General features: G+C 37.7%; 1 protein-coding gene across 16 annotated transcripts in view; it reads right to left on the bottom strand.

Moving 5' to 3' along the window:
- The window catches only part of LOC101963192 (microtubule actin crosslinking factor 1), a 347,556-nt gene that overhangs the window by 204,882 nt on the left and 118,389 nt on the right, over nucleotides 1–24,285 (bottom strand). For all 16 annotated transcript variants that reach the window (XM_078025963.1, XM_078025971.1, XM_078025962.1 and 13 more), the window contains 2 exons: nucleotides 13,311–13,372; nucleotides 1,001–1,090 (listed from right to left, as the gene is read on the bottom strand). In XM_078025963.1, the coding sequence (XP_077882089.1) occupies nucleotides 1,001–1,090; nucleotides 13,311–13,372 (152 nt within the window). The remainder of the gene's footprint in view (nucleotides 1–1,000; nucleotides 1,091–13,310; nucleotides 13,373–24,285) is intronic.

Here is a 24,285-nt window from a genome sequence, read left to right as displayed (position 1 = left end):
ACTTTCCAATAAAATTCACTATAAATTCATCAAATATACCAGCCTATTGTCATAAATTTAATTTTAAGTGAAGAATAAAGTCCATCACAGTGAAAATGAAATTTTGATTACTAATTAGACTTGCAAATGAGGGCCAAAAGAGAACCAGAATTACATGTACAAACTATGCCAATAAAAGCCTCTATCAATTTTGGCCACTAAAAATATAAAATTGGGGTGGGGTGTAGCCCTATGGTACAGCACTTGCCTAGCATGAACGAGGTCCTGAATTCAATCCTCAATACTTCAATAATTAGATAAATTAATAAACAATAATAAAAAAGTTGCATTACAGGCAAAAAAAAAAAAAAAAAAAGGAAACCAAAACAAAAGACCAAGGGAAGCCAAGCCCCAATCCTAGAAGGAGCTAAATATCACTGAAGCAGTAAAATCTAATGTGCCAAAGTCTATTCTTTAAACATAACAATGACTAAGAAATCACCAAAGACAGTGAATGGGTGAGATTCACAGACTACTAGAGCTGGGCGCTCTTTGGTTCTCTTTACCAACAGATGTTTCCAATATTCAACCCTGGGCTTATCCAAAAGAAAACTGCATTGTCTATGACACTAGAAAAAGAATGTGAGCCACCTGGGAGCACTTGCTTCCATTAGGCCCAAATATATGAAACAATGAGCCCACAAGTGAGTTATTCTGAGCCCTCAAAAATAAAGCAAGTGTAAGAATGATCAGCAGTCAGGATCTGCCTTCACACAGGAAGGTGTTTCCCGCAAGCTATATTTAAAACAGTTTGGGAGAAGGCAGCCATATTTAATTATCCAAGAAGCCCACACGAGCTGCTCTCCAGGGCTATGCTCAGACATCAACTTCAGCATCTCTCCCTATCTGTGAGACTCAATGAATCATCCAAGGGAGAAAGTGAGATAAACTGGGGAGAAAAAAAAAAAACTCCAAACACCTGGGCCACTGCCCAGCACTCAAGAAGAAAGGAGAAGCTCACCAGTTTGATGCCTGAGAGTACCTCCAACAGAGAAATCAGGTTATGGCCATCCCGCAGGTCCTCATACAAATCATTGATGTGCTTGCGGACCTGTGAAAGAAAGTGAACAGACTGACTGTTATTTGATCTGGAATCATTTTATTATCCACCTCAGAATCTCTGGTTTTAGGTAAATACAAATTAAAAATTTTGAAACTAGAAGCAAAAATAAAATTCAGAATTCTCAGTTGAAGTAAAATACATATGAAATGCTACCAAAGATGTGTATGTGTGTTTTAAATTGAAGCCAAAATTATTATGTACACTAAGCAACATTGAAAAGTATTCTACAAAGTATGGATAAAGAAATGGGAAGTCGAGCTGGGGTTGTGGCTCAGCTGTAGAGCGCTTGCCTAGCATGTTCAGGGCCCTAGGTTCAATCCTCAGCACCATATAAAAATAAAATAAAGATATTGTGTCCATCTACAACGAAAAAATAAAATATTTTAAAAAAAGAAATGGGAAGTCTTAATTATCCACAAATATCTCAGGAATTATTATGGGTCAAAATGTAATCAGATGGCTAATGAAGGACAGATGAGTCCAGTTGGTGTCAGGAAAACCTTTCCAAGTGCTGGAAAAGAAAGTAAATGCTAGGTCCAATGTTTCATGGGATGTACCTCCAATTTAACCCCTCTCTTACTAAATGCTTCTAATAGTGAATTTGGGAATTATTTTCCTTGTAGGAAAATTTAATTACAATTTTATAACTAAGACTATAGAAAAACAGATCTCACTTTGGAGAAAGGTGTGGCTGTTTTATTTTAAACATAATTTAAATGTAAGTTTATAGATTTAATTTTTAATAAATATTTTATGTGTTAACTATCCCACACATCTGTAAGGTATTATTATTATTATTAATATTATTATTATTATTCCTATTTTAGACATGAGGAAACAAGATACAAAAAAGTTAAATAACTTTCCCAAGGTCACCAAGTGGGAAAACTGGCCTCAGTTTAGGTTCTCTGATTTTAGTCTTTGCCATTAACTACTACGCTTTATGATCAGCCACAATCAAGTTTTACTTATTTAATTCACACTACTGCCTTGTGAAATTCATTTATTACCCCATTTTGCAGAATAAACTGAAGAAGCTGGGCTCTGAGAAGCTTGGTCATTAAGCTGTAAGCTAAGTAAGACTTGATTCTTTACAAGTCTAGCAACAACTCACCAAGTGATGCTCACAATACAGAATCACAGGACTAGTGAAAATGGGATGAATATACTTTTTAACATAAGTAATTTTCTAGACAATAGAAAAGGCTACTTTCAGAAGTAATGGATTTCTAGTTACTATAATTTTTCAAGCACAGGCTGGGATTTGGGATTTTTACATTTCAATGGAAAACTATAGTTCTTTTTTCTGTTTTGGTGGCACTAGGGCTTGAACTCAGGAAACTGCAAATACTATTCCTCTGAGCTACCTCCCTAGCCTGTTTTATTTTTAATTTTGAGATAGGGTCTCACTAGGCTGCAGAGGATGGCCTCAAGATTGCAATCCTCCTGCCTCAGCCTCCTAAGTAGCTGGGATTACAGGCATGCACCACTATATTCCACTAATTACTTCCCAATTATGATATTCAATGTAGCACTCAAGCAGAATAGGAATTGGAAAAAACAAAGGCTGGAAAATCTGGGAAAACTTCCTGGATGAGATGGAACTTAGAGGATTAGCCAATATTTTGGTAAAAAGATGGAAAATACACAAGACTAGGTAGAAAAGTGGAAATATATAGTATGTGTTGTGTGTAAAGGAAGAAGAAAGTCACAGGTAGATTATTCAGCTGGAGAAAATGGTTCATGATGAATTGAATCATAGTTTTCAAATAGTGAAAGAATGTTGTATTAGCTCTAGACATGAACACTGTTAAGTTTAACCTGCAATATAACACTTTCTCCATCACTTTCTTAAGTCTAGACAATGAACTAGACTAGATACCTAGCTCAGCTTTCAGCATTTACTGATTTCCATGGTATAAATACTCCCGTCACAACCAATTTCAAAGTAAGACATTGAGAAGAAATGTATGGTAGCACACCTTTATATACTATTTCTATCACAGAGACACAATAGACATAATTAATCTCAAGAGCATAGAAAACAGAAAAAACAATGTGCAGTAAAATAATTATGAAGTGAAGAGCTTTGAGCATTTATTACTTTTATTTTAAACATAATTTAAATGTAAGTTTATAGATTTAATATTTAATAATGGCTGTGTTTAGCAACCAACTTACAAAATTGCTAAAAATTTAATATTTGGCTCAAAGTTTTCAACATCCTCCCTCAATTGGGTTCAATGTTTCAAGCTTTCAGTGTAGAACAAGTATAGTGCATCACTAACAGAAATAAGCAGTCATGAGGGTTGAAAGGGGAGATGATTTGAGAAGTTCAATTTCAAATATGTGGAATTCAAAATGAAGTGAAGGAGCTACAAATGGAAATGTTCTTTTTTCTTTTTTTTTTATAGTTGCAAATGAACAGCATGCCTTTATTTTATTTTTTTATGGGGTGCTGAGTATCGAACCCAGTGCCTCACACAGGCTAGGCAAGTGCTCTGAGCTACAGCCCCAGCCCTGGAAATATTCTTGAAGCAGCTAGAAATACCCAGAATTCAATCTGGGTCAATAAGTTTAGAAGTCATATGCACAGAGGGCTAGCTACAGTTGGGAAATGTTGGGTTTTCTGGGTTAGGGTCAAGAAAGAAGAGCACAGCACTAAGGAATGAGCCCTAGGGAATACACAGAATTAGAAGGTAGGAGATGGAAAAGCAATCAACAAAGGGAGGGAGGTGGACAACAGGAGAAGGGAAGGAGGTAGAAGGAAAAATGTAATCAAGGCATGGATGACTGGCAGTACTAAATGCAAAAGCAGAGGTCAAAGAGGATAAAGACTAAGAAATGACTGTTTAATGTTCCCACAAATAAGTAAAAAAAGTTTCCTTTTGTCATGTTAATGCATATATAAATATATGACAGGGAACTTCATCTCAATGCAAAAACAGAAAGAACAGACTCTACTATCATGTGTAACCCAAAAGAAAAAAATCAAATATAAATTAATAGATGAGCAAGACAGTCTGGTATAGCAGAAGGAGAATGGGAAAGGGGAAGGAGATTGAGGTGGGGGTATCATGAAAGGAAATCAAATTCCATGCATGTATGAATTCATTGGGATAAACCCAACTACTATATATAACTGTAAAGCTCTAACTTTTAAAAAAACTTTCCTTTTTTATGAAAATAAGAGAATGGTACAATGGAAATAATTTTATAAATAAATGAGTGACAGGTTTTAAAAAGTGAGAAAATATTAAATGCTTGATATTAAAGGTTAAAAAGAGAAGAGAAGAGACAACTAAGTCAAATAAGGAATTTTTTTTAAACAAATTTCACCATCCTTGTTAGGTATTATTGCAATAAATAACATAAACATATACCTGAAGCCATGAATTGTACAATCTTGTTTCTTTTCATTACTCAAGGGAACCAGTACACTATGTGATATATGTGATTCCTCTGCTTGTTTTTGGAAGATGGGATCTCACTATGCTGCCCAGGCTGGTTTCAAACTCCTGGGCTCATCGAATCCTCCTGCTTTAGCCTCCCAAGTAGCTGGGACTATAGGTGTGTGCCACCTTTCCTGGATTCCCCTGCAGTGTTTAAGGTTTTTTGTTTTATTTTTGTTTTTGCTTATTTTGAAAAAGCTCTATATAAATGGGGGGCAGAGAGGAAGACAAATTTGGTTTTGATAGATAAGACTTAATATGGTATAAAACTTGGGAGTCAGCATTGAATAATTATTTAAATAACTTACATAGGGCTTAAAAACCAAGTAGCACCATGTTACCACTAGAAAATGAAACACCACAGGTACTAAAAAGAAAAAGGAGGCACCTTTAAATGTAAAGTTAATTTCACATCAAGTTCAATAACTCCTTCTAAAAAAAAATTCAGTTTTGTTTTACAACTGTAATAGCAAAATTCAAACACATCATAAGAAATTTAGGTGAATACTAGTTTATTGTGTCTCTCAATCTTTGACCGTAATAACCAAATGTTTATGAAAAAAAAAACAACAGAAAGGTACAGAGATGATGAGGGAGGAGAATATGGAGAGACATTTTTCCTGGAGAATGTCCAAAAACAGGGAACAGTATTCTGTTTCCAAAGCATACTGGACCCAGTTCTACCCAGAGAAAGGTACAGAACCAGCTCATACTTACTGATGCTTCTATGTCAGCAATTTTTTAAATGCAAAGATGAGTTTTAGACGGTTCGATTAACATCCCAAAACCATACAGCTACTGAATGGCCCAAATAACTTAATACATGTCTAAAGTCCCTCCCTCTACACATGCATACGTGCCTCTAAGGTTTTCCACAAATCTCTTAAAAGAAAATCCAGGAGACTAGGTATCGTAAGTTTTAGAGTCAGACACCAAGTGAAGCGAAAAGAGCTTAAGAAGCATCAATATAAATATAATCAAGTTCTTCTGTCAACAAATAAGTGAAAACTTTTTAACTATTCAAGATCTTCCCTGTTTGTACTTCCCAAGAAAGTCACTGTTAAGGGCTAAGAATGTAGCTCAGTGGTAGACCACTTTGCCTAGTGTGCACAAAGCCCTTGGTTCAATCTCTAGCACTGCGAAGCAAAAAAAAGAGAGAGAGAGAGAGAGAGAGAGAGAGAGAGAGAGAGAGAGAATTGCTATTAAAATTAGTGAATGTCTCCAACTACACATGACTAATAAATACATAAAAATATGATCAGTATCATTAGCCATAAATAAAATATAAATCAAAACCACAAAGATAACACCTACTGGGATGGCTAGAATAAAAAAGACATACAGTAGGGTTAGTGAGGATGTAGACAAACTGGAACCCTCACACACTTCTTGCAGAATGTGAAATGGTACAGCTGCTTTGGTTCCTCAAAAGGCTAAACACAAGCTACCATATGGTCTAGTAATTCTATTCTAGGTATATTACTTGAGAGAACTAAATATGAGTCCAGACAAAAACTTGTAAATCAATGTTCACAGGAGCATTAACAGCCAAGAAGAATATTCAGCAACAAAGAGAAATGAAATACTGATACATGCTACAACATGGATGAACCTTAAAAACATTTGCTAAGTGAAAGAAGTCAGTTATTTAAACAAACAAACAAACAAAAAAGGTGCAGTGGCACACACCTTTGCCAGTGACTTGGAACACTGTTATAGGAGGATTACAAGTTCAAGGCCAGCCTTGGCAATTTAACAAGACCCTGTCTCAAAAATAAAAAATTCAAAGTGCTGGGAATGTAGCTCAGAAGAAGTCAGTTACAAAGGATCACATATTATATGACTCCATTTTTATGGGATATCCAGAACAGGCAAATCTATAGGGACACAAAGTAGATTGGTGTGCCTACAAGTAAGCAGAGCCTATAGGGAGACTAGAGGTAATGGCTAGGGGGAACAGGGTTTCTTTGGGGGTGACAAAATGTTGTAAAAATGATTGTGGTGATGTTTGTACAACTATGTTACTATACTAAATGTTACTCAATAGCATACTTTCAATGGGTGGCTTATATGACATTAATTAAATCTCAATAAAGTTATTTCAAAAATTAGTAGATGATCAGCAGGCATGGTGGCAGATGCCTATAATCCCAGCATCTTGGGAGCTCAGGCAGGAGGATCACAAGTTAAAAGCCAGCCTTAGCAACTTAGCAAGGTCCTAAGCAATTTAGTGAGACCCTGTTTCCAAAAAGGGGTGGAGCTGGGGATGTGATTTAGTTTTAAACACCCCTGGGTTCAATCCCTGGTACAAAAAAAAAAAATAGTGGATGATCAAAAATTTAAAACAAAATTCCAGTCATAGATGAACATAATAATTTTTATTTTATTTATTTTTATGTGGTGCCAAGCATCAAACCCAGTACCTAACACATGCGAGGCAAGTAATCTATCACTGAGTTACAACTGCAGCCCCGGACAGTCAAATTTTGAGAGACCAAGTCTATCCTAACCTAGGCCAATCAATCCCAATCCCCATGTATCAATAAGCAAGGAAAACTCAATTCCCTTAGTTTCTAAATGGCTTTAACAAAAGGAATAAATTACACTTAAGTTCTTGAAATAAGAATCTGAGCCCAAGAAGACTTTAAAGATTACTTAGCTCTAATGCACTTGGTTTACATATGAGAAAATCATTGCCTAAAGAAGTTAAGTAACTTGTGTAAGATCGTTTAGTGCAGAAGTGTCAAGAATTGAGTCCAAGTAACTATCTCCTTATTCCCAGTTGTGCTTTTTCCCTCTACAAGGCTTCTATGCTTGATGGGTCAAAATGACATTTTATCAACAATATTAAACAGTAAAAAAAAAAAAATCCTTCAACGAAAGAAAATAACCAAGGATTGTGATATAGCATTCTTTGATATCCACAGAAAACTTGATTCAGAAAGCCTTTCCTCTAAGACTATGTATTAGAAGGAAACACAAGCAGCTCAATTTCCTTGACCCAAACTATGTTGAGTGCAACACATAGGTCAGAGAAGAAAGTTATGAAGAGAAAGAATGTTTTTTACCCTCATCTGCAATTACTAAAATATACAGGGGAAATGATGCTACCCTGATAGCTTTGATGCTTCCATGAATTGATAAGTCTCTCAACTGTAAGAGGGGAATTTCACATGAATTCAATAGCCAAATTTCTCTTTGAGAAAAAGTCTAACACTAAAAAACAGACTATAGCTGCCCTAGACTTTCCACTCTGAGAAGATCTGCGCTCAACTGGAAGGAGCAGAGTGGAAGCCAGGAATCCCTACTGGAATGAGCAGAGTGAGAAGGGGAGCGAAGGGTAAGGCTCTTAGCAGATAAGAATTCTATCATCTGTTTTGAGAATTCCCTAAATTTTAGACTCTACTGATAATATCAGTCAACAATATTAATAGAGGATTCCCTGAGGATGAGGATGATTCTAAAATACACGAGAGTAGCTTTTAAGTAGCTTTACTTAAAAGGCAGGCACTAGGGTGTAGTGAATAGAGAATCCAGAGTAAAGCTCAAATCCAAATGAAGGTGCAAACTTTTGGTGGGCGTTTAGGTGCATTTAGAGTAAAACCAAGCCCTGAATAATCAGAGCCAGGCAGAGAGACAGCCAGGAATCACCACCATAGGGCCACACTTAGGAAGCAAAAGCAACCCTCCTTTTCTCAGCCTCTAACCAGCACCCTTTGTCAGTTGCTTTGATTAAACTCTGTTACCAAGGTCTTCTGACATTTCCCACTGACATGAAGAAGCTAAGAGCTGCAAAAGTCCATACAGTGTTTGGGGATTGGTGAACTACCCTGTGTGGCCATGGCAGAGGCTGCACAGCAAACAGTGTGTGGACTCATTAGTGTTACCATCTGTTCAACTAAAACCTACAATACACAGAGAACAGTTGGAAACGGCAGTGAGTATTTGGAGTTTAAAAACTTCTGGTGGTGTATCTAGAATTCTAACTGAAATTCCAGGAAGGCTACTGCTTTCTAGATTATATATATGAATAAAAATGCAAAGATTATTCCATCTGCTAGGTTAAATATTGGCCTTTCCTTTACAAATACTAACCCCTTAAGTCAACAGGAACTAATCAAAGAAAGCATTTCTCCTCCTCCTGAGAAGCACATATTTGAACTTTTTTTTTTTTTAACATTCTCTAAAGACACTCTTTATCAGCTACCAGGCCCTAGAAATATAGTACAGATAACTTTAAAAGAGCTCATTAGAACTCTAGATTTTTCTTTTTAATGATTCTGCCATGATAAACAGAATTCTTAGGTTTGTGGGCTTGCATTCTTAATTAGATTGTTATATATTTCAGTTGCTTCTATCCTTAACAAATCTTTTTTAAGAATGAATCAATTCTGTTGTCAATTATTAAAGAGTTATTTACTTATTCCAGAACACGATGTGGTGTTTCCCAAAGGGATATTTAGAAACTCAAGAGATTCCAGATCAACTAAATCTAGAACTTGGGGGGCTTAATTGGTTTTAACCTTACATTGGTCTCTCTGCCAAACACAACATTAATTTGGGTATACCTAGACAGCCAAGCAAGGGATGCCCAAGTTGCAAAAAACAGATCTTGATCTTTAATTCTCACTTCCTTAATTCAAAGAATTCCAACTTAGAGCAATGATTCTGATTAGCAGTGAACCTCTTTCTAAAATTCCCCAAATGAAAAAATATTATTGGAGTTGTAAGGCTGCCAGCCTGAGAAGAGATGAAAAATAGCCAAGGGTTTAAGTAAAGCTCTGGCTGGCCTCCAATTTCTAACAAAGCTATGATGTGTTCCTCCAGCTTTTCCTTTCCCAGGGCCTCCTGTCAACACACAGCACTGAGGCAGAGGCCCAACAGGCAGAACCAGCTACAAATGAGCAGCAGGAAGTCAGAGCATTTGAATTCAACTACAATGTTTAGGGAACAAGCTTAAGGCAGGATCAGTTCAGTTCTTCCAATTGTTAGGTATGAAAGGAGAGTTAAGTGGGGGAATGTTTAGTAGAATGACCTATTGATTTTGATTCTGATTGGAAGATTCATGATTGAGCTTTAGCTCCACACCTCACTAGTTGTATGATCTTGGAAAAGTCACTTCACTTCGCTAATTCTCACTCTCCTTAGTTGTGAAAACTGAGAGTATAAAATACTTTTATCGTGTGTGTGTGTGTGTGTATATACTATAAATAAAAGTATTTTATACTGTTCTCACACACACACACACACACACACACACACACTCATATATATATATGAATTGAACCCAGGGGTGCTTAACCACTACGCCACATCTCCAGCTCTTTTTATTCTGAGACAGTCTCACTAAGTTGCTGAGGGCCTCACTAAGTTGCTGAGGGTAGCTTGGAATTCAAGATCCTCCTGCCTCAGCCTATTAAACTGCTGGGAATACAGGTATGTGTATTACGGCAATGTTTTTATCTTCTTTGGGATTATTGAAGGATCAAGTCAGATCCATTGTACTATCAAAATGTTATTTATTCAAGTCAACAAATAATTACTGGGTACTTCTCATAGCCTAGTACTTGTCAGAGAAAATAGTATAATACTGCCCCAACCCTCCATAAGCACTCTAAAAGAGGAGATGGATAGGCGAACACACAAGCATTGCTTCAAATGCCATGGAACAGAGATGGAATTGCAATTAAAATAGGCTAAGAGATGGAAGTCAGAGTCTCTGGAAGGTTATACTGGAGTTCATCCTTAAAGGGTAAATGAACAATGGCCAGCAGGAGAGGCTGGTAAGTGAATTCTAAGGAGAGAGAAATAAACAAAGAGGTGTGAAAGTACATAAGATTTAAGGAGCATTGAATTGTCCCTTTGGCTAGAGCACAGGCTACACAGGAGAATCTACTTGGACATAAAACTGAATAGGTAGGTGGGAAACAGGTTGTGAAGAGTTCTGCATAGTAACAGAGTTAAGTACCATCAACTAGAGGTAACTGGTAGCTACTGAAGCAATTTACAGAGGGGAACAGACATTTCTCCCCTCTTTCTCCTCCTTCTTTGTCCTGAAACTATAAAAATAAGATATAATGTGTGCCTTCTGATTACAATCTGGCAAAAAGACATAATTTATATAAAAAGCTATAACAGGGGCTGGAGATATAGCTCAGTTGGTTGAGTGCTTGCCTAGCATGTATAAGGCCCTAGGTTCAATCCCTAGCACCATTAAAGGGGGAAAAAAAAAAAAAAAGCTATAACAGAGGTACATAAGGAACATGCATAAGTATACAAAGAAAAGGGTAGTAGAATCCCACATGTAGGGTCACCAAACTATTTGAGGAGGTGTTAAGTTAGTGTTATACAGTCAGAATAGACTTTGGAAATGTATTCCAAGCAGAGAGAAGCTGAACAAAGATACAGAGCCATAAAACAGCATGCCACATAGTTCAGCAAAAGCTTAAGGAATGAGGGGAATTTGGCACTATGAGCCTGGAAAGGTAGGCAGAGCCAGGCATTGCAGGTTAAGAACACATGTTACAGACTTTGGGCTGTGTGAATTGTAAATTTCAGTGTGCCTCTGTCTAGCAGCATGGCCTTAAATAAGTTGTATTCAACCTCACTTTCCTCACAGATAAAAGGGGGGATGTTAATAGAACCTATAGAAGAAGGTCACTGAAGTATTAAATGAGATAATTCACATAAAGGACTTGGTATAAAATATCTGATTTGAGCTAGGCGAGGTGGTACACACCTGTAATCCCAGCAGCTTGGGAGGCTGAGATAGGAGGATCGCGAGTTCAAAGCCATCCTCAACAACAGCAAGGCATTAAGCAACTCAGTGAGACCCTGTCTCTAAATAAAATACAAAATAGGGCTGGGGATGTGGCTCAGTGGTTAAGTGCCCCTGAATTCAATCCCTGGTACCAAAAACAACAAAGTCTAACTTGCAGAAAGCCCTCTATAAACTATTACTACTATTATCATTATAGAACACTTAGTTAGAAAACTATTATGATAGTCAAGACAAGAGATAAAGAAGCCCTGGACAAGAGCAGAGATGATGAATATGGAGAAGGAAAGACAATGTAAGCAATCTTTCCAAGTTGATGGTGATTAGATTTGGCAAAAAGGGAGAGATTATTGACAGTATTAAATCAAATATGATTCTGCATTTCTAACTTGGGAATCTAGGTACATGAATGAAAACATTTAACAATTTAGGATGTGTCAAATATAGGGTATGCCTGAGTAACATCCAGATGCATGTGTCAAGTACACTGTGAGAAACACACGTCTTTGAATTGGACAAGAATACAGGAAAAGGCTCTCTAGTTGCCTCTTTATCCAGGTCTTTTAGTTTGAAACTTAAGTCTAAAGACTTTTATTTTCAGGGCCCACTAAACAAGTGTATGTAACCATCTCCTGGGCCAGAGTTTACTGAACTACAGGAGGACCACTGACCCAAGGAGAAAAAGAAACCCCCAACCAATCAGATTTTCTGTTTGTGCCTTTAGGACCATGCCACTTCAGGGATGTATCTTATCACAGCTCACCACAAATGAGCAGTGAGAGAAATGAATGCAGGGGACCCCCAAAAAGAGACAGAGAGAAGCTGCTGGCAAATTTTGGTTTCATAAAGTCCCATTGCATCTAGACATCAGATTCTAAGAGATCATCCTATATCCACTTTGACTTGTGCTTCTTTGCATTCCAGCAATCAAAATATCCCTATGACTAAAACAGATGCGACTGCTTAAGAATATAGAGAACAAAACAAGAAAATGGTCAAAGTTAGGACTCTGGGGAACAGCAAATGGAAGTCAGAGATGAAGAAAGCCAGTGAAAGAAGCAGAAAAAAGGCATTCACACAGGGAGGAGAAAATTCAGGAAAAAGCAATGTCCTAGAAGTCAATATATAAGAGAAGGTTTCAAGGGATAGACAACAGTGTCCAGTGCTAAAGAGAAATCAAATAAGAGGAAGATAAAATTAGGCCACTAGATTTGGCAATTAAGAGATCACTTCTGACCCTTCCCAGCAGTGGGAATTATTAGAACTCACAAATTTTATTTTCAGATCCTACTGCCACCACAGTGTCTCTGCTTTGATTTTTTTTATAACTTTGTTTATTTATTTATTTGTTTATTTTTATGTGGTGCTGAGGATTGAACCCAGTGCCTCATATGTGCTAGGTAAGCTCTTTACCACTGAGCCACAACCCCAGCCCTCTGCCTTGATTTTAATAATAAAATCTTCTCAACTCTAGTCATTCTGGGAATGTTCTATATCTTGATTTACAGGGTGGTAAAATTCTTATAAAAATCCATCAATGGAACATTTAAGATTTATATACTTTAGAGAGAAAACAAAGTCCCTTCTGTCCCATCCTTACATAGTAATCAGCTTTAAAAATAAAGAAAAGGGTTTATAAAATAATTTTTAAAGTTAGGAGCAAAGTGTTCTTAGAATCCCAGGAATCATCACCTGGTAACCTCCATCACAGTCTTCTGAGGTAATAGCATGTAATGCTACTGTTCTCACACTGTTATGACTAAGGAGGAAGAAGGGAGTAAGAGAGGGAGGGAAGGAGGGAGGGGACAAGGAGGGTGGGTGATGGAGGGAGGGAGGGAGGGGAGGAGGGAGTTAGTCTGTCACAAGGGATTCTTCATGGACCCAAGCACACAGTGAGCAATCTGAATCATCTGAGAGAAAGATAGATGCTCAAGAACAGTTTGAGGTGCTAAGGCAGCATACAGACATGGAGTCCTACCTTCATCAAGTGCTTATTGACCCATTTGGTGAATGTTTTCTTCTGAACCCGGTCCCGCTCATCTGCAAAGCAAACAAAAGACACTGATTTAGTACCATGCAATCAACAAGTTCTCACACCCCTGCTTGGCTCACACTCTGGTCTTCCAGGACCACATAAGAGAGTTGACTTTACCTACAGAACCATGAGATGGTGCCTTCTTATTAGGAGTGCTTGGCCTTCCTCTTTGGTCCTGACCATGTTATTGATTTTAGACAGAATCACTTATCTCAAAATCCACTTGAGCAGGGAACAGAATGATTCCCTGATTTCCTCAATAAGTCCCAGAAGGCCAAAGCTGTGAATACCACCAAAAGAAGGGGTGGAGTGGGATATTACACTGCAGTGGTTAAATTTTACTCTTCAGCCATGTTTAGGGGCACATGCCTGTAATCCCAGCGACTCAGGAGGCTGAGGCAGAAGGATCACAAGTTCAAAGCCAGCCTCAGCAACTTAGCAAGGCACTTAACAGCTTAGTGAGACCCTGTCTGTAAATGAAATACAAAGAAGGGCTGGGGATGCGGCTCAGTGGTGAAGTGGCTCAGTGGTTAAGTGCTCCTGAGCTCAATCCCCAGTACAAAAAAAAAATCTTCCTTGTCATACATCAATCTGCCTGAGCAAGACTGTACTGCCTCTCTCCCCTACCCCAGTACTTCCTCCATTCCACTTCCCTCACCAACCACTACAAGCAGCCAACTTTTCCTTGCCCATCTCTTCCCTCCCTTTCTTCTTCTTTTTTTTTGGGGGGGGGGTTGTAATATTTATTTATTTATTTTTGCATTACAATTCTTAATACACCATTATATCATAATTTATCATTTCTCTGATTATATTGACTCTTCTCATAAGTCTTACAGAGGCAAACTCCCCCTTTCTCATTTTTTCACCTCTTTAATAAAAATATGACTGTCAATATTTGACAATGACTGCTCCACAGAGGCTGTCCTGCTAAGGACTCATTTTCTCCCACCCCAATTCCCCAGAGCCACTTTCAGAACACTGAGCCATTAGCCCTGTTCCTTTTCTACTTATGTGAAACTCACACCATCCCCTATATCATGTTGTTCAAATCACCCTTGGTGTCGTTGGTCACTTCCTCTTGCCAATCCCCTTCTATACAGGAAATCCACCTTAACCTTCCTTGACGACTTGTTTTACATTTTTTATTTCCATATAAACATCACACACAGGCTGACAATGCATCCAAGCATACATGGCTATACTGAATTTGATCTGTAATTCACATCCAGCCACCACACTGCCATGCTCTAAGCCTTTATTCCTTCTCCAAACATAACTATTAAGCAACAGTTGCCTTTATCAATCTCTTATTCCCCTGTTCTCATCTTCAGTCACTCCATCCTTACTCTACCCTTCTTTGAAAACTTCTGTGGTTATCCAGTCTGTGCTAGACAGCATGGCTAGCCACTCAAAGCTGCTCTCACCAGGAGCTCTCATGTTCATGATAACAACCTTCAAACTTGAATTACCGCCATTGCTTGATTCTTTCATTTCTTTCCCAAGTCAGAGAACATTTCAGAAGAAATATGCAGCAGTATATAAATCTGGTTTACTGGTTATTCACACAAACTTTAGCGAGGTTCTTTCTCCCTACTGCCCAGTCATTCTCTTCTTACAGATTCCCTAGTTAAAAGGCACATAGCACCATTTCCAAACAGCGCCAACACACTCTCTCCAACCCCGGTGAATTCACTTATCCAACTATTTTTCTGAGTTTGTAACCAATCGGTAAGCACTTCCTCAATTTTGTCTTTGGTTTTTTATCTTTACTTTGAATCCTTCACTGTTATGCAAGGAACAATTCTCTTCCTACTATGGACCACAGAAATATGAGATGGACATTACAAATTATCCAGTTTAATTTCTTTCTGATAACATGAATCCCTTCAACAACAAAGAATCTTGCATTCTGGGTTGAAAGGTCTGTTCAAATCTTACATTTATCTATAAAATTCTTGAGATAGTGGAGAATCTACTACCTTGTAAAGCAATATACCAATTTATTAGTTTTATAAAGTGGCATAATCGTCTTCCTTATAAATTTTACCTACTGGCTCTCATTTGAGACTGTTAGGACTTTAAGTCTAATTATTTTTCACTTAATAGGTTTTCAAGTATTTGAATCCAAGATTCTTATTAGATTTAACCAATCATGCCAACCTATTTTTATCTTTTTAGATGCTGATTAAGTTATCTGATTTCATCATAATCCTTTTCAGGCCCATTTCAACTCCAGACTGAATCAGAACCAGCTTGCAATAGTCTCATCTAAATACTGGACACTCACACTATTTATTTTTTTTCATTTTTTTTTTAAAAGAGAGTGAGAGAGGAGAGAGAGTGAGAAAGAGAATTTTTAATATTTATTTTTTAGTTCTCGGCGGGCACAACATCTTTGTTGGTATGTGGTGCTGAGGATCGAACCCGGGGCGCACGCATGTCAGGCAAGCACGCTAACACTTGAGCCACATCCCCAGCCCCTCACACTATTTATTTTCCATGCATGACATGTTATTTCTCTTCCTCCCTACCTCTCCCAATGCTACTTATCCAACTTCTTCATTCCTTCATTTATCCTTTGGATAAATCTTTATTACAAAAGATCCCAAGAATTGACAAAAATAGCTCAGCTGGAAGACTGGTAGACTGAAGATAGTTCCCTTAGACTCTGGTTACAGAAATATTACGTCATAATTTCTATCTTTCAAAAGAGATGATAAGTATAACAAAGGAAAGAAATGCTTCAATGCCACTTGATAAGTATTATAATAGGTAAGCACAGAGTGTTCAAACCTAAGAGAAGTGGTTTGGCGTACCTGAGTAGGAAAGAGAAATGACTAGTGAAAAGAGCTAGTGAAAGTTTCCTAGGAGTTACTCTAATCATAAAAAATGATTATCCAGGAATCTCAGGAGGTAGAGGCAGGAGGATTGCAACTTAGGGAGACCCTGTCTCACAATAAAAAATAAAAAATAAACAAATGGCCAGGGATGTGGCTCAACGGTTAATGTCCCCTAAGTTAAATCCCTGGTACCCCCCTCCCAAAAAAGTTAACCAGAAAAAGAAGGGCAAGGATAAAAAGGATAAAATTACTTCATGAAATTACATATAATACAAATTCATGGAGACAAAGAGCTATGTTCAGAAAACTGCACAGAAGTAAGGACGGTTGAAGTGGAGATATTAAGTAGTTGATGAGACTCAAAACTAGGTAGGATGACATGAGCCAAATGTTGACCTTTTATGTCTAGATAAGGAGCCCAAACTGTATCCTATACATAAGAGGAAGAACTGAAAGGTTTTAAATAGCAGAATAAGAGGTCAGATTTGTATTTGAGAAAAATTACTTTGGCTGCATTTCCCAACTACTTCAGTTCCCAATAGTCTCTTTGTCCTTCAATTTTTTTATGATATTTACTGTGCTAATCACTCATTCAGCACTTATATAATTAGACTTCTGAGCTTTTAATATGCTTATTCTTATATCACTAATGAGATCATTAACTCCTTGAAGAAAGAGGCCATGCTTTACTTTTTTGTGTCTCCCACAACTTCTAACAGCTAAAGTTTGACACAGAAAGAACTTAATAAACAAACAAAAACCTTCCTGTTGGCCGACACATGATTAAAAGATTGGCTAAAGAAACACACAAAATAAAATTGGACCTGAATCACTTAAAATAATCCAGTTTGATATGTAAAACCCCTAAGGCCCCAATAAATATCAGTTGTGTGCTAGAACTTTCAGCCATGATGGAAAAATCAGAGCTAACTCCAAGTTTTATGCCCAACATTTTCACAATACCTGACCCACTCTGCTTCATTATACTAATTACCCACATAACCAAGAACTGTCTTATTCTAGTTTTACAAAATTCTCTCTCTAAAGACACAGTATTCTTTTTTGCTTTTTTTCTTAGAATTTCTCCTATAGCGGCTGGGGTTGTAGCTCAGTAGTAGAGTGCTAGTGTAGCACTCTGAGGACCTGGGCTCATCCCCACAGAGGAGATGGGGCGTGTTGTTTGTTCTATAACAATTATAGGTATTTTTTGTAACAGATCAAACAATTCACAGATGGAAAAGAAACCAGTTAACAGATTTTCTTTTAAACTAGTTGGTATTTTTAAGAGGTAGAATTCATTTGATTTCTTTTTAGTCCATGGCCTTCTTTGTTATGACCTGAAGATATGAGTGACAAATTGAATCCTTTCCTGATCATCTACCAAGTCGTTCCATCATTCCATGAAGATAATGCTCTAGAGAGCCTCAAGGTCTTACATCAGTCATGCTTCCTAAAGCTAAATAACTTTCAATTTGGAAAGAAAAGGATCAAAGTACTTTTTCTAAATATATTTATTAAAGGCAACATGATTGCAAGCCCTTCTCAAGATGAGCTAGATTCCTAGAACTGAGCTGTAAATTCTTTAGAAAAGGATTTTATAGAACTCTTTTGCCCTGAAAAGCTACAGGATCCTTTCTTAGGATCCTACATTGACAAGCCCAACAATAACATGATAGCTCTTTTCTGATTTATACATTATGACAGAGGATATTAGAGGGTCTGAAGTTTTACATTTTAATGTTTTAGCAAGCCAGGTGTGGTGGCACAAAAACCTGTAATCCCAGGAGGCTGAGGCAGGAAGATAGCAAGTTCAACAACTTAGTAAGGCCCTAAGCAACCTAGTATATACCTTCTCTCAAAATAAAAAATAAAAAAGGGCTGTGGATGTAGCTCAGTGGTAAAGCATCCTGGGATTCTATCCCAGTACCCCCTGCCCCAAAAAATGTTTTAAAAATTTTATCAAGGAATTTCACTAGGAAAACCAAGAAGCAACTTTACCTATTATACACATCTTCAGAATGAGCCAAACAGTTCAGACTTTCAAACTATTTAATAAATTTTAGGTTTGTCAGACTAATACAATTCCAGTCCCAGCTAAGATCCCCCCACCTAACACTGAAGGTAGGACTTACAGAAAGTACTCTCATGTGAGAGGAAAACAGTCAAAGAAAAGGTGAAATTTCTTTTAACGTTTCTTGTTCTCTTCACCACAAAAGGTTATGAAATGATAACGAAGAGCCCCACTATTCCACTGAGAAATTCTTAGATCTAATACTTGAGGCACTGATGGCTTATCAATCATTTAATGGTTACCAAATTATAAGCCTTTAATTAGAAGATTTAATACTTGTTTCCAACCTTATTAAAACTACCACAATAGGTCTCCAGACTCTGGGCCACAAATAACTACTCTAATTTTCTTTATTTTGATTTTACTTGAAGATTTGTCTCTCCCTATAACCTAAGTCTGTCCTCCCACCTACCACATGGAACCCACCATTCCCTTCTCTTCAGAAACATTAATCCAAAAAGTATCCACTGACCTGTATATTTTCAATTTCTCCCTCTCCATCAGTTCTCTCTCCCAGGCTTCCTGAGCAAGTGTAATGACAATGCTCAGACTCTACTTCTTGCCTCCTATTCACCCATGGGGCTATGGCTTCTAGCCCCACAAATTCACTGTAAGTGCTCTTTCCACAGTCACCTAACCTAGTGGCAATTAAAGTGATCCATCTCACGTTAATTCTCTATGGCTGAAGAGATCATTCCTTCATCTTTTAAACATTCTCCTTTTTGAATCTGATACTCTGTTCTACCTTAGTTTTCCTGCTTTTTTGGTTGTTCCCTCTCTTCTGCCCTCTCCTGAAATGTTTACTCATCCTTAAACCTCTTTTCTTCTTATTCTGTATTAGTTTATTAAATAATGGACCCAAGAACCAAGACTTTGCGGATGGGCTTGAAGAGGGACATTCATAAATCACCTAAAATTATATGCAAAGTTTTGGTGTTATGGGAGAAGAAGAAGAAGAAATCTGGAACTTTAAAAACAAAACAAAACAAAAAAACCACCAAGAAAGGAATGCCTGGCCTCTACCTTCTCCTAGAATGGTTGAATCTACTCCCATGGTTTCAACTATAACCTACAGGCTGATAATTCTCAAATCCATCCCTTCAGCTCAGGGCCAAACACCACTCTCATAAAATTACCTCTAAAATGTTGGGTTTGTCTCAAACTCAACTTTTCTTTTTTTTTTTCTCTCTCTCTCTTTGTTCTGGCGAGGAGGGGGTACCAGGGATTGAACTCAGGGGCACTTAACCACTGAGCCACATCCACAGCCCTATTTTTTATTTTATTTAGAGACAGGGGTCTCACTGAGTTGCTTAGCACCTTGTTTTGCTGAGGTTGGCTGTGAACTTCTGACCTTCCTGCCTCAGCTTCCCAAGAAGCTAGGATTACAGGCGTGCACCACGCCTGGCTACTCAAACTCACTTTCTCTAAAAACAACCTCTTGGGCTAAAAGTGAAGCTCCATATAGAGTGCAAAGCCCTGGGTTCAATCCTTAACACCATTAAAAACAAAACAAAAACCTTTCTAAGAGCCCTGTCAGGAGCCTTTTAGAGTAGAAGGATCAGGAAAAGAGAGACTTAAAATGGCATGTATTATTACAAAGCTTTTGTTTTAAGAAAACAAAAACTCAGGGGATAAAGCTCAGGGGTAGAGTGCTTACCTAGCACTCTGGATTCAATCCCCACCATCTTTAAAAACAAAAGAAAAAGAAAAGAAAGGAAGAAAAGGAAAGAGAGAAAGAGGGAATATGGGTGAAGAAAAAAATTGAACTCTTTTTGTTTCTAAATGTTTCTTTCCCCTGCTCTAATGTACCCTTCTCAATACTGCCAACAATATTTCTGGAAAAACTAATCTTGTTACTCTCTACCTTAAAAATCTCCAGTGAATCTTTATTCTCCTAATAACATTAGTAGTTAGCATCTACGAAGTACCTAAGTTAGCACTTAGGTGCTAAGCACCTTACATATATTCTTTCTAATGATCAATAGTCCTATAAGATAGGTATTAATTTATTAGAAAGATGAAGTCCAGAGAGGGTAAGCATCTTGCCAGAGATCACAAGATAAAGAGTCTAATTTGAGCTCAAATCTACCCAATGCCAAAGCCTGATACCTCCATTCAACTTGGGATATAAGAGTCATTATGATTCCTGCCTGCAACTCACTCCTCTCCACTCTTGGGTGAAAACTAACTTCCAACCTTGTTAAAAATTTTTTCCCTAAATGGAGTTTCCTGTGCTTTCTATGCCTGCCTTTGCACATACTGTTCCCTCTGCATGGAATACAGCTCCCCTCTTTGACTACTCATTCTCCAGCATTCAATTTAACTATGATTTCCTCCAGGAGCTTTTCCAATCTCCTAGACTGTTTAGGTGATTATCCCAGGGATCACTGTTTACTTGTTTCTGTCCTACTCTAAGAAGAACAACTTGCGAATAGTCTTGGCATAAAATGAAAGCTTGCACTGAGGTACAAAGTTCTATGTTCTGATCCAACGTATAGGAATGATGAATGATGAACATAGTTCCTTGTGCATCATAAATTATCCAAAAAACAAATGAGAGAAGAGTTTCTGCTTGTTTCCCTGTGGGCCACAGAAAAATCACAAGTTTTTCAAGAAATCCAGAAGTACCTACTACTTGGAAATCTAAAGGGAAATATAGTGATGGAACAGGCCTGTTCTATGACCTCATAAAGTTTACAATTAGTGCAGAGACCAACATGTAAATAATTAATAACACCAAGAAAGTAAGATATCAGACACATTGCACAAAATAATACTGATACACATAATTGATTAATTCTGACAGAGATATAAGAGTTCATGGAACGCATAGTGTTTGAGTTAAACCTTGAATTACAATAGGATTTTGGCAGCCCAAAAGGGATTAAGGAATTCCAAACAAGATAAAAGAACAAGCAGTGATTTGGAGTACACAGGATGGGTTTCACAAAATATAAATGTAATAGGAATGTTAGTAATGTAATGAAAAAGTAGGGTAGCAAGGTCAGCTAGCTGAGGTCAAAGCACAGAGAACCCAGGGAGCTGGAGTAAAGACTATGTACTTAAGTAGACAAAGAGATGACAATGAAATTTTCTCTGTATCATTCCAATTTTAGTATATGTGCTGCCAAAACAAGCACAACAATTAAATTTTCTAAATCAGTATGCTTTGCAAGACTGACCTAGCACTGAACCGAAGAAAAGCCAGACTATACCAAAGCCACTAACTAACTGGAACCAGTTAGAAGTCTACTGTGATAGACCAAGAAAGAAATCTATGAACCTAAACTAGGGCAGAGGCAACAGGAAAGACAAGAGGGTAAACAGATCTGCATGAAAAGGTACAGGCAGACCCCTATTGACTAGGTGTAGTTGGGATAAGGAAAGGGAAAGTTCAAGATAAGTTTAATGTTTCTAGGCAGAGAGAGTGGAAGGAGAGAAGTAGCTTGAGATAATGAAAATAGGAGGCATTGATTTGATGCGGTAAGGACAAGGATGTGCTATCGGTAAGGACAAGGATGTGCTATCGAGATCTTCTTGCAGACAGTTGGGATCTTTTTTTTTTTTTTAAAGAGAGAGTGAGAGAGTGAGAGAGAGAAAGAGAGAGAGAGAATTTTGTTAATATTTATTTTTTTAGTTATTGGCGGACACAACATCTTTGTTTGTATGTGGTGCTGAGAATCGAACCCGGGCCGCACGCATGCCAGGCGAGCACACTACCGCTTGAGCCACATCCCCTGCCCGACAGTTGGGATCTTAAGTATAGAGTTCAAAACAGCAGTCAGAATTGAAATACCAATTTGATAGCTGAAGCAATGGCAAGTAGATCAAACAGCCCGTAAAAAACGAATCTTCCTAAATCACCGCTTGGTCTACATCACCCTTCTATTCAGAATCCTTTATTGACTCCCAACCAACCAGAAGATCAAGTCCAGTTCTTTAGTTTTCATATTCACAGCCCTCTACAACCCTATGAAATTTAGTTCTGGCTTTTATTCACTATGTTTTAGGTAGCTGAAAAAGACAAAAGACCTATCCTCTGACCTGAGGCAATTTACAATATTCTTCCAAATTTATCTCTAGACTTTTCCCCACCTGACTTAACCACAAGCATTCTGATCACATTGTTTCCAAACATATCTTTCACATCTCTGCCAATATTCACTTTTCTCCCACCTGGGATATATCCTCCTCTTCTTGGATTATCTAACATAGAGTCTCTTCCAGGTCCAGATAAAGTCCCACTTCTTCCTTTAGACCTTTCTGGCCATGCCAGCCACCTCTGGATGGCTGTGGTACTCAGTACCAAGAAAGGTGAGTAAAATATTGAGCATGTATAACCTATTATCAGATATCACCATATTTAAGCCTCATTTTTCTATCTGAACTGAGCTCTTTAGAGTCAAGGTTCATATTTTAAATTTCTTTAAGTATCCAACATTTAGAACTTCAGCAGGTATTCAATATTATCTAATTGTTGGGCTGGAGTTGTAGCTCAGTGGTAGAGCACTTGCCTTGCATGCGTGAGGCCCTGGGTTCCATCCCCAGCACCACATAAAAATAAACAAATAAAAACAAAGATGTTGTTCCATCTACAACTAAAAAATATTTTTTTAAAAAAGAATATCTAATTGTTTAACAAATATACATTGACAGCTTACTACAAGGCAAGGAAAAGTCTACAAGAACACATTAAGATGATATTTTCAAAGTCAGACTAAGAAGCAATCCCAAGTAATATTTAAGACTGCTTTTCACAGCAGGGTGCATAGATTCCCACTCAGATGTTCCTTTTCCAGCTACAGCTTTTCTAAGTTCTTCTTGCCCTTCTGGATCAAGAAGACTGTGTATCACTTAATATTCCCAATGCAAACTCAAAGAAAATAGGCTAAACATGACTGTAATCCCAGCTACTTGGGAGGCTGATACAAGAGGATTGTAATTCCAGAGCCAGCCAGGGCAACTTGGTGAAAACCTGCCTTAAAATTTAAAGGGGGAAAACAAACAAACAAACAAACAAACAAATAAATAAATAAATAAATATATATATATATATATATTTTAAAGGTTAGGGATGTATGTCAGTGGTAGAGTGCTTTCCTAGCACGTGTGGGGCCCTGGGTTCAATCCCCAGCATCACAAAAACAAAAAGAGAAAAGAGATAAATGATATCCACAGAAGTCTTTGCCCCAGAAAACCAAGTGTATGTATATTTGTGCACCTGATTCTGTATAAGAATGAATGAATTAAAAAAAAAAAAGGGAGAGAAATGAATTACAGTAGATGGGGTAGAGAGAGAAGATGGGAGGGGAGGGAAGGGGAGGGGGGGGATAGTAGAGGATAGGAAGGCAGCAGAATATAACATACACTAGTATGGCAATATGTAAAACAGTGGATGTGTAACTGATATGATTCTGCAATCTGTATACGGGGTAAAAATGGGAGTTCATAACCCACTTGAATCAAATGTGTGAAATATGATATGTCAAGAACTATGTAATGTTTTGAACAACCAATAATAAAAATTTAAAAATAAATAAATAAATTATATATTACACTTCACATAATACAACTACCAGCTATCATTGATGAACTTACTATATGGGAGGCACTGGTCTAAGTGCTTTAATATCATACACTCCCTGTAATGACTCCTTGAGTAGGATGTATTTTAATCCCCTTTTCAACTGAGGAAACTGAGGCACAGAAAGGTTAAGCAATTTTCCCAGTTTCTGTGGCTACAGAGTAGTAGAGCAACAGGCCACAAGTAGACAGTTGTTACCAAAGCCCTCTTTCCTAACTCTTGGGCTACAGTGCCCTTAGGGAATGAAAAGGGGTGGGGTACCTGAAAATATAAAGTTTTTGCCCTGAAACTTTCAACAGAGATGGGGACTTCCTCGTACTTCTCTGTTATTACAGAAAGAGAGCCCCTGGGCTCTCTGCTTATCTTCAAATGCTTTCAGATGCAGATTATTCTTTCAGGTTTCAGGGAGGAAATCTCAAT

This window comes from Ictidomys tridecemlineatus, chromosome 11, assembly GCF_052094955.1.
Source record: "Ictidomys tridecemlineatus isolate mIctTri1 chromosome 11, mIctTri1.hap1, whole genome shotgun sequence".
In the NCBI taxonomy this organism is placed as follows: domain Eukaryota; kingdom Metazoa; phylum Chordata; class Mammalia; order Rodentia; family Sciuridae; genus Ictidomys; species Ictidomys tridecemlineatus.
This window is presented reverse-complemented; position numbering and strand designations above follow the sequence as displayed.